General features: G+C 46.4%; 1 protein-coding gene across 1 annotated transcript in view; it reads right to left on the reverse strand.

Annotated features, from left to right (window-relative positions):
- Nucleotides 1–2,127, reverse strand: part of ATP4A (ATPase H+/K+ transporting subunit alpha) — a 30,256-nt gene extending 28,129 nt beyond the window's left edge. The window contains exon 1 of the mRNA XM_083626954.1: nt 1,945–2,127. Coding sequence (XP_083483080.1) covers nt 1,945–1,956 — 12 coding nt within the window. The 5' untranslated portion in view covers nt 1,957–2,127. The remainder of the gene's footprint in view (nt 1–1,944) is intronic.
- Nucleotides 2,128–11,894: the final 9,767 nt, after the last annotated feature.

The raw sequence follows: 11,894 nt of genomic DNA on the forward strand, positions 1-11,894 counted from the left end.
AAATGAAGCCAACTTATGAAATCTTACATCTGTGCAAGACTCAACAACTGGCTCAACTTCCTAAACCCAGAATGACGGAAACTGTATTACAAATTGTTATGATTGTTCTCAGCCTTGCTATGTCCGTCGGCTGCCACTTATTCAACTTATGCAACATCTAATCTTCTATATGGGTGTTGCATTCACAATTAACAAAAAGGACTAGAACCCTCACTTTTCCTAAAAGCATGCATTGAAAGGTGGCAATACCTTGCCCTGTTGGCTCACTTTCACTAGCTAGATGTCGAACACGACAGGGTGATTTATAAGATGCCAAGGGCAGGAAGAAGCAAACCTGCCAATTTCACCTTCTCATTTTCCACTCTTCTTTTCAGCTCTCCACATTCCCACATCACTTTGCCTGTATGCATTTTAATACAAACTGTACCCTAGTACAGTCAAACCTCAGTTGTCGAACGTAATCCATTCCAGAAGCCCTTTCGGCTTCTGAAATGTTTGACAACCGAGGCATGGCTTCCGACTGGCTGCGGGAGCTTCCTGCACTCAAGCGGAAGCCACGTCGAATGTTTGGCTTCTGAAAAGCATTCGAAAACCGGAGTATTTACTTCTGGCATTCGGGAGCCAAAACATTCCAAAATGGAGGTGTTCGGGATCCGAGGTTTGACTGTAAATGCAATTCTGTACACATCACTTGGCTGGAGAACTGCATTGAAAAATTCAGAGCAGTGAGAATTTCAAAGTAATTCCTGTATTTTAATTTTCATTGTGTTGAACGTTAGGAGGATTTCCCTTTAAATATGAACTGGGTAGAATTTCTCCCTCATCTCTTGTCAAGGGGGACCTTTGGAAACCATCATAGCAGAGTGCAGGTTTAACTCTGGTACTGTTGCTTTTCTGCAGATTTGTGCATGAATCGAGTGGGTAGGGTTCAGAAGACTGTGACACCAAGAAATGCAGAACTGTAAGGACCACATAGGACATTTAGTGGAGTCTCCTTCTTTGGAGGTCTTTAAGCAGAGGCTTGACAACCATATGTCAGGAGTGCTCTGATGGTGATTCCTGCTTGGCAGGGGGTTGGACTCGATGGCCCTTGTGGTCTCTTCCAACTCTATGATTCTATGATTCTATGATTCTAGTCCAACCCCTGATCAATGCAGGGATCTTGCAACTGCAGCATCCCTGACTGATGATACTTCCAGTGAAGGAGACCCTGCCATCTTGCAAGGCAATCTGTTCTACTGTCACACAACTCATTCCATTAGGAAGTTTCTCTTAATGTGTAGCACAAAGCTGCTCTGTTGCCTTCCCCATACATTCAGTCTATTCCTGTCTCTTGAAGTAGCAATAAACAAGTCACCCCCCCTTTGGCATGACAGAATTTCAGATATTTGAAGGCAGTTATCCTGTCTCCTCTTTATCTTCTCTTCTCCGAATTAAAAGCAGCCAACTCAATTGTTCTTCATAGAACTTGATTTTCCAGATTCTGCACCATCTTTGCTGGTCTATTTTGCCTGCCCCGTGATATTTATGCAATAATAGTGAATTAGTGGTGGGTTCAGGCTGGGCCATCCACAAACCATTCTGCTTTATTAGCTGTTCTGCAACACCTCTCCAATGTCACTGCCACCAGGAGGGCAGTTCTTGCGCTGTAACAGTGCAACAAAAGTGGAACACCGCCCCCCTACACAACAGAACATTTGTGGTATGAAAAATTACCAGACTTCAGCTGGAAACTACGGGGCTTCAGAATTTGGAAACCAAGTGGTATATCTGCCCTGAAACATCTGCAGCCACAATTAGTATTGGAAGTGGGATCACGTATAGCGTCCCTGGTCCCACCACGGTCACAGATCATCAAGAATTCACAAGAAAAAGGAGGCCAGAGATGGAAACCTAAAACCTCTGTAAAACGGTGGTGTCTAGATGAAAGCAGAAGCTCCTTACCGCCTTCCCCATTTTGATTCCTTTGGGCCTGGTCTTCTCTAAGGCCAACAAGACAGACCTGGGTGGGTCTCGAGTGTCTGAGGCTGCTGCAGGTGCTCTGTGGCTCAGGGAGGGTAAACGGTGACCCCTCTTGGGTGTCCCCCTTTTATCAATTCCTCTGGGTGCCACCTTGTCCCAGGAAGGACAGGGGATGCCAAGCCCTCTTGCGTGCTTTTTTGAAGTCACGCACCAGGAGGCGACAGCCTCGGAAGGGAGAAAACAAACACCCAGGGCAGCAGGCTTCACCTTGGACTCCCCTTTCCACCCATGGCAACTCCCTCTGGAGCAAACACATCCAGGCGTCGAAGGCAAAGACCTTGAAGGTGAGGGGGATGAAGGAACAGGCCATATAAAAGGACGGAGCTGGTGCCATTAAATACAAGGCTCTGGGGGAAAGCGGTGGCACGGCTGTGGCTCAGTGGTAAAAAATCTACTTTGCATGCTGAAAGGTTCCAGGTTCGATCCCTGCCATCTCCCTGTGTGGCTGGAAGAGACCTCTTGATTTCCCCCCAGTATTAGTGGCCACTGAGCATACTCAGTTCTCACCAGGCTGTTTTTGGGTCCCCCCTCCCCAAGATTAGATTATATTTCTGCAAACCTTGTTTATATTCCCCCCCCCCCCCGTGCCATTTTGGCCGGAACATGAGCACACCACACTGCAACATTTTGTTGCAGGCCCCTCAATGTGTTATGATTAATGGATTTGATTTCAAGCTGTGGGGTGCAGTTTATTATTATTTCTACATGTAAGCACCCTTGATCGCTGCAACAGATACCCCAAGAGGGGAGACAGGAATAGTAAGGTCTGGTCGGTAGGCCACTAGTTATGAGCTGTGCAACTGAGCCATGAAGGACCGTCAACAGCGACCCCCCCCCAAAAAAATTCTCTTGGTGATGCCACCGTGGCAATGACACATAAAAAGAAGGCGATGGAAGTATGGCAATTACAATATTTGTTAAGAGCGCTGAGAGTTGTTGGGAGACTCTGATTCCCCTCACGGAGCTGCGGTTCCCAGAGTTCCTCAGGAAGAGACAATGGTTGAGAAACGACTTTGGAAACTGTAGTTCTATGAGGGGACTAGCGGTTGCCATATTTATTTTATTTATCAGATTCATATAGCATCCTTCATCACAAGATCTCAAGGCGGTTCACAAGATAAAAATACAAGGTAACTCTCAGCACCCTTAACAAACATCGGCTCCCAGAATTCTTGGGGGGGGGGCGGGGCGGGGAGCTGCGGTTGTTTAAAGTGCTTTTAATAGTGGTTTTGCGGCATGGTGTGAATGTGACCTAAATGGGAAATGAATCAAATTTCGTCCCCCTTCCTCTGGCACGAAGCTTTGCGAAAGAACCACAGCTGTGGTAGCCACGTCAAGTGGAAACTGATATAGCCTCACAGCAAGGATCCTACGTGGTCAGCCTTTCTGTGGGATTTGGCGTTGATCATGCCTCTCAACGTTGAGCTTTCAGTTTGTGGTTCTTGAGTAGGAGAACAGGAGAAGTTTGAGGGCAAGCGACTTCTGCTAGCATCTGAAGAGATTTCTCATTCCCCTCCCTTTGTTAAACACATTATTTAACCGACAAACAAGAAGCACAAAAAACCCAAAATACCCCCACAGTGCATCAGGTTACACTTCCCTATTTGAAAGAGAGGAAATTCCTTGGAGGCCAGATCTGCTGCCCCTATTGATCCTGTCGCCCGAAGGCCGTTGCCCCAATTTGCCTCATGGTTGGGCTGGGCCTCACTTAGACCATTTTTGCACTGTACAACTCTCCTCATCCTTCCAGGGATTGTTTGTCTTGCAGCTACTAATAAGCTACCAATGTTGATAGAAATATAACAATAATATAATTAAAACCTGTTAGTTATGTCACAGGAATTTATGTAAAGGTTGTGTGTGTGGGGGGGTTGCCCCTCCAGCAGACAACACACACCCCCCTGACTACCAAACTCAACACAATCACTCCTGCATATGTCCCCACAAAACACTTCATCACAGTTTTTCCCTATCTCTATTCAACAAATACAACAATTCACTGATAAATGTACAGTGGTACCTCAGGTTAAGTACTTAATTCGTTCCGGAGGTCCGTTCTTAACCTGAAACTGTTCTTAACCTGAAGCACCACTTTAGCTAATGGGGCCTCCTGCTGCCGCCGTGCCACCGGAGCATGATTTCTGTTCTCATCCTGAAGCAAAGTTTTTAACCCGAGGTACTATTTCTGGGTTAGCAGTGTCTGTAACCTGAAGCGTATGTAACCTGAGGTACCTCTGCATCTATGTACTGGCTCACTGGAAAAACTTTAGAAAGTCATATAAAATCGCTCCAGTATGGATTTGCGCCATTCCAACTTTGTTCTGTTCAGGAAAGGAATGGCTACCAAGGAGGGAGTCTGGGATGTGGGCAGCCACAATCCCTGAAACATGGGATCACATATACAGCAGCCTCTTGCACAAGAGAAGATCACTGGCACCCTGGCAAATGGGTGCCAGACAGGCAGTCGTCTCATGGACAATGGCAAACCATCCAGGAATGGATTAGGTCCTCGGTCAGGACAAAGGAGTGTGATTACCTGATGGGGAAACCAGGAACTTGTAAATATCCCTATCGTATCACTTGGTGGGTGGTGGGCAAGGGAGGTTGGGGGCAAACCTGACGAACTGGTTTCTACCAGAAAACCCGTCCCTGTTTGTAATGTATGCATGATGTATCTGGGATGTATGCATGATGCTTCACATGAGGTGTTTATGGGAAAAGGGGAAACTGATAAAAGAGGAAGCATCCCTTTGTTCGGGGCTTCTCCCTGCTCCTTCTGTGGGGTGGGTGGAAGTTTTGTTGGAACAGTCTTTTAAATAAAGATCAGGCCTACAGGCTGCTGTTTTGCTCCTATTTTCTTGGCTGGTGTCTTTGTTTGGGAATCCAAGTGAGCCCAGGAATTTTCCTTTTACAGTTGCTTTTTATGCAAATAAATAAATAAATAAATAAATAAATAAATAAATAAATAAATAAATAAATAAATAAATCTCCAAGCAATTTACAGCATATTTTAAAACATAAGCAGAAGGCCCACACCACATCCTCTTTTTAGGATTTGTGCTCATAGAATTGCAGAGTTGGAAGGGACCTCAAGGTGGTGGTGTGAATGTGGCTTTTATTTTGTTCATATACAATAACGGAGGCTCCTCACGTCCCACTTTCCTCAGTAACTCTTAGCGGGCTGCCCTTTCCCTCCCGGTTCTTCGCTGTCGTTCCTTTCCCCCCTGAGGGACCTTGACAGGACCTTGCACTAAAATGCCCCAGCCTTGAGTCCAGAGCTGCCTCTGGCATGTTCACAGAGCTTCGCCTTGTCCTGGAGCCAGAAATCTCTGGGGAACAGGGCCCTCCTCCCCGACCCTGGCTTATCAGCTGGTGACCTTACAAAGAGGAAGGAGAGATAGGGAAGCTGAAGGATTAACGTAGGCAAACACAATTCGCGTATGTGAGATGTGAAAGCGTCAGTTTGCCTTCTCCGCTGTTACTCAGTGTGCCGCCTGCCCAATAGCCTTCTATTCCAGGTCACGGGCTACAAATTTGTGTTAGAAGCCCTGCTGGGAGCCATGTAACCAACTGCAAACCACCCCATGTACGCATGTATGACCCCGTTCTAAGATTAGCTGCATTGACTTCCAGTTCATTTCTGGGCCCAGTTCAAGGTGTTCATGTCAGGACTTAAAGCCCTAAATGATTTGGGTCCCACATACCAGAAAACCTGCCTCCTTCCCTCAGAAGTGCTGGGTGGTGGTGACTCAGGAAAGGGCCTTCTCTCTTGGCCAGCCCCTAAACTGTGAAATTCCTTCCCCAAAGACCCTCCAGATGCCCCTGTTTTCCAGGGCAAGTCCCGGATTTACAGAAGCCATGCTGGTTTTTTATTTGATCCCAGAATGTCCCGCTTTTCCTTAGGAAATCCCTATTTTCATTGGAGAAATGGTGGAGATTATGGAGTTATCCAACCTCATCTGAAGGCAGCCCTGTATAGAAAAGCTTTTTAAAAATGTTTAATTTTTTTATATATGTTGGGATTTGTTGTTGTTTAGTCGTTTAGTCGTGTCCGACTCTTCGTGACCCCATGGATCAGAGAACGCAAGGCACTCCTGTCTTCCACTGCCTCCCGCAGTATGGTCAAACGCATGCTGGTAGCTTCGAGAACACTGTCCAACCATCTCGTCCTCTGTCGTCCCCTTCTCCTTGTGCCCTCCATCTTTCCCAACATCAGGGTCTTTTCCAGGGAGTCTTCTCTTCTCATGAGGTGGCCAAAGTATTGGAGCCTCTGCTTCAGGATCTGTCCTTCCAGTGAGCACTCAGGGCTGATTTCCTTCAGAATGGATTGGTTTGATCTTGCAGTCCATGGGACTCTCAAGAGTCTCCTCCAGCACCATAATTCAAAAGCATGCAATAGGGATAATGCTTCTCTAAAACATATGTTTTTTCATTGTCCTATATTGAAAGATTTTTGGCAGAAGGTAAGTGGAACCATCAACAGAACTGTATGGAACAACTGTACATTTGCAGAGCAAAATATCCTCTTGAATTGTATAGCCAGCACATGGAACCTTACAAAGCGACAATATGAGTGGACTCTCCATGCCCTTACCACAGCAAAAAGACTGATCCTGATGAACTGGAAAAATAAAAATGTGGCTCCCTTCTATGATTGGATTGAAGACTTGTACAAACTCGCAACATATGAACGATTTGCATATAGACTTGCCATGGACAAATTCAATGGTATTTGGAATCCAATCTTACAAATACTGTAATAGGTTAAGATCTGGTGAAGTACTATAACAACCTTGTATACAGTTTTGGGTTTTCCCCCTCCCCACTTTGTTTTCCCTTCCTCGTGGGTTCTGTTTCTCTTTCTATTTTTTGTTTGCATCTCACCATGTTTAGTGCACATATAATTATGTACTTTTTGAACTTTCAATAAATATGTTACCAAAAAACCCATAAAACAGCATACAGGGTTTCCTCCCTCCCCATTTTATCTTTACAGCAACCCTGGTTAGGCTGAGAGATGGTGACTGGCTCATGGTTGCCCACTAAACTTTGTTGCTGAGTGGGGATTTGAACCCTGATCTCCTGGATCCAGTCCACTGTATCACAAAGGCTTTCAATCCAGTTTCAAATCACTTCTCTGCCTTGAAGCTCACTCTGTTGTATCATGTGTCAACAGGAAGGCAGATATGAACGCAGCCGTCAGTAGATTTTGACTCTCCTATATTTCATAGGAGCCGCACCCTTGAGCTGAGCAAGTTAATACGCCATACATTGCTATCTTTCCTTCTGGAATTTTGTTTCCTGGCCTTGTGACTTTCCTTGCATTGTACATGGCCAAATTGTTCTCAAGGCGACGAGCTCAAGGCTGCTTATCGAGTCACTGCTTGCATCACTACACAAGGCCAGATCTTCAGTCTGAAGGGAGGACAAATCCACAGCGTGGGTGGCGCTGTGGTCTAAACCACTGAGCTTCTTGGGTTTCCTGCTCAGAAGTTCAGCAGTTCAAATCTGCTTGATGGAGTGAGCTCCCGTCCCAGCTTTTGTCAACCTAGCAGTTCGAAAGCACGCCAGTGTAAGTAGATAAGTCGGTACCTTTGCGGTGGGAAGGTTAACGACATTTCTGTACGCTCTGGTTTCCATCACAGTGTCCCATTGCGCCAGAAGCGGTTTAGTCATGCTGGCCACATGACCTGGAAAGCTGTCTGTGGACAAATGCTGGCTTCCTCAGCCATAGTAGCCTTTGACTGCACTTAACTGTCCAGGGATCATTTACCTATTTACCTTACCAAGCCACATAGTCCCATGGGCTAAGCTGTCAAACCGGTGGTTCAAGTTGGGTTCATCAGCTGCAAGTCCCCATAGCTGCTGATTGTCCAACATTCGTTGGGCTTGCAAAGCCCCAAAGCCACTTCAGCTGATTTAAGGACCTTCTTCTGCGTTGTCCTTCAAAATGAGGACACAGCTCTGCACAAACTTTGCATGTGTTATTTCTAAATGCAAATTGAGAAATATCATTTGTTTTAAATAGAAATGCAATGCATCTCCTCATGGAATCACAGAGTTGTAAGGGACCCCAAGGGCCATCTAGTCTAACCCCCTGCTATGCAGGAATCTCAGCCAAAACATCCATGGCAGGTGGTCATCAGAATGGGGAAGACTGTGATCTGATGACCTGGGAGCCTAGTCCAGGAGCTAACCGTTGATTGGCACCTTCAAGGCCTCTGATCTCCCTCCTTAGGGTCCTTTGGCTGTGTATACACAATACATTTAAAGTACATTTAAAACAGGACCCTCCCAAGAATCCTGGGAACTGTAGTTTATCACACACAGAGCTACAATTCCCAGCACCCATAACAAACTACAGCTTCCAGGGTTCTTTGGAGGGAGGGTTGTGCTTTAACCATGCTCTAAATGTATGGTGCACACACAGTTCTTTATCTTTAAAACCGGACTTGGGCCTAGCACCCCTTAAAATAATTCTACAAATAGAGGATTACCCTCTGTAGGCTGGACACACGGCCAGCCTAATCCTGCTACAAATATAATGACTCGACTTGCACAAAAGCAGAAGATGTTTGCCGAGGTCAAGTTAGCTGTGAGTACAGTGGCAGCTGCAGACGTGCCACTGAGATTGCCACTGCCAAACACTTTAGGGAAATATGGAAGTGATTGTACTGAACGGAGAGCACAGCACAGCATGGGTGTGTAATCAGTTGCTTTCATATTCTCCAAGAAACTTGTGGAAGGCAGCAGTGTACACTATTGGCAAACACGGCTGCTATGTGATTACTGGAGTTTCGCCACTGCTGTGTGGATGACATGTAACAGGGATAGCTGCTGATTGCAACAACAACAACAACTTCTTATTCTTATTCTTATTCTTACCCCACCTATCTGGCTAGGTTTCCCCACCCACTCTGGTCAGCTTCCAACAGAATATTAAAAACACGATAAAATCTCAAACATTAAAAACTTCCCTACACAAAACTGCCTTCAGATGTCTTCTAAAAGTCAGGTAGTTGTTTATTTCCTTGACATATAATGGGAGGGCGTTCCACAGGGCGGGCGCCACTACCGAGAAGGCCCTGTGCTTGGTTCCCTGTAGCTTCACTTTCCACAGTGAGGGAACTGCCAGAAGGCCCTTGCTACCATAGGCACGCCCCTGTCTTTCCACATAGCCTGCCTCACAGGTCTGATGTGAGGCTAAAATGGGGTAGTTTGGTTCCTTGGAGGACGTAAGAGTCTTAAAACAAGGGGCAGGTTTTTTCAGGGAAAGATGCTGATATAACGCCAAGGTTGCATGTTCAATCTCTGGAAGGGACAGCTACATATTCCTGCATTGCAGGGGGTTGGACTAGATGATCCTCAGGGTACAATTCTATGAGTCAAGAGCCCTAGAAAGGAGCGTCCAGATGGAATGAAGCAGGGATGGGGAAGCTTACTAGTCAACAGTAAAACTTACATTGGTTTCCCCACACCCTTTTGCCCCAGGCGCCTCCTGGAGGGGTGTCCAGAAGGGAATGTGACCTTTTGGGCTGAAAAAGGTTTCCCTTCCTTTCCAGAAAGCAAAGAGGAACCAAGGTTCTTGTCTTCGTGGTATTTCCAATCTTGCGGCAGCCCTTACAGCCATGCCTGTAATGCAGACGCAGTGACTAAGTCTAAGAGACCAGAGTGCCTGGAGCTATTGGCAGAGGTGAGGTTTGAACCAGGTGCTCAGTCCCACATTTGCCGAGGTAACAAAGGTGCAGGGTAGCAACAGTCACCACATAGGAGAAGTGAGCAGCGCATAAGACCTATGCTGGTTTGCCAGTTTCCCTGAGCCTGCGGTTCCTCTCTCATTTAGGCTGCACACACCATGCATTTAAAGCCATCCCGAATCCTGGAAGCTGTAGTTTGCTAAGGAAGTGGAAAATGTAAGAAATGCAGTTCCCAGGGTTTTGGGTGAATGTGCTTGAAATATATGGTGTGTACAAAGTCGAAGATGTGTCTACAGGGAGTGGGTTGTTGGGAAACTCTCAGCTTCATCTCCTAGCAGTTGCGGGAAGCAGGAAATGTCAACATTTTAGTTTATCAGATACTGCTTATTGGGAAAGTCCCATCATCTTCCCATGTGCTAACCAGGCTGCGAATGGCAAAATTGTAGCTTGCTCAAATTACTGTTGCACCACATGACTTGAACTGAGTTTGGTTTCAAGGCTGAGCTGTTTCTACGCTCTGGATAACTTGTCCCTTGACCCCTGCACAGGAAGGGGATTTTATGGAAGGGATTTGTGGGCTGGACCCATCTATAATAATGCACATGGAAACGAGCCAATCAATATGGACTCATAGGAGAGGTAGATCTTAGGAACCTAAAAAGGTAAATGTAAAGGACCCCTGACAAGTCCAGTCACAGAAAACTCTGGGTTTGCAGCGCTCATCTCGCTTTACAGGCCAAGGGAGCCAGCGTTTTGTCCACAGTTTTTCCCGGTATGTGGCCAGCATGACTGAGCCACTTCTGGCGAAACCAGAGCAATGCATGGAAACACCGTTTACCTTCCTGCCGGAGCGCCACCTATTTATCTACTTGCATTTTTGGCGTGCTTTCGAACTGCGAGGTTGGCAGGAGCTGGGACCGAGCAACGGGAGCTCACCCCGTCGTGGGGATTTGAACCGCTGACCTTCTGATCGGCAAGCCCAGGAGGATCAGTGGTTTAACCCACAGCGCCACCCACAGGAAACTGCTTTATACCAAGTCAGACCACTGGGCCATAAGGATGCATTCACATGGCCCTGGTGAATATTGTATTAGCCTTTGGGAAGTGGACAAAGTTCATGAATTTCTGCTATATTTCTCTTGCCTTAAAGGGAGGCTGAGGGTTTAAAAATAAAATCCCCAAAGGGTGGGGAAGCTCTGGCCTATGGGTATAATCAGGCTGGGCAGGCCTCCATCTTTGACATTCAAGGCTGTTTTAGCCAAGCTACTTCTGCTATGAAGTTGTAGAGGAAAAGACATGTTTGGGCCATGGGGGGCTTTCAGACATTATCAATCGGCTGATTGGCAACCCCTGCCAAAAGCTGTGCTTTGCACGTGGCAACAATCTGCTGATTGTCACTGGGACTTGCAACATCACCACCATTTCAAGTGTCCGTTTGGTAGCTCCCGACATATTTCTGATCAGAAATGCCCCTGGAATCTGAAGGCACTTTCCAGAGACAACCTGTTTATTGACTCATCCAGATTCGATAGACGACTTAAGATATTCACCCTCATTTGTCTGCCAGGAGGCTAGATGATGCTGTGTCAAAGCAAGTGGTATCCCACACGCTCCACCGCATTTCCTCACCATTTCCCTTATTGTAAAAGTCCGCTATTTGTTTCTCAAATTTGGGTCCCCAGCGGTTTTTAGACTACCACTCCCATCATCCCTAGCTAGCAGGAGCAGTGGTCAGGGATGATGGGAACTGTAGTCCAAAACAGCTGGAGAACTAAGTTTGGGAAACACTAATCTAGATAAACAAGAGGCATCGTCAGAGTTCAAAGACACATAGGAACCAAGCAAAAGTCTTTGAGGAGAGTGTGAAGGAGGACTTGTGAGTTGGGGTCCAGCTAGGGAGCTGGGTGAGGTGTGGGAAGAGCCCCAAGGGCCACCTTGGGAGGTTTAGAGGGCCGCATTTGGTCTATAAGCCTGAGGTTCCTCAGCCCTGGGGCTACAAGATTAGGACAAGAAGATCCCCCGTCCTACTTACAACATTCGTTTGATGTCACTCTGTGTTATTCTTCTGTTCTTTTGTATTTTTATTTTTTAACTTTTACAAAGCCTTAGGAACAAAGCTGAAGACGTGGCCTTGGGAGAGTGGCAATGGTTTATCTCTCACACTTTCAAGATTTA

This window comes from Podarcis filfolensis, assembly GCF_964270895.1.
Source record: "Podarcis filfolensis genome assembly, chromosome: 8".
Taxonomy (NCBI): domain Eukaryota; kingdom Metazoa; phylum Chordata; class Lepidosauria; order Squamata; family Lacertidae; genus Podarcis; species Podarcis filfolensis.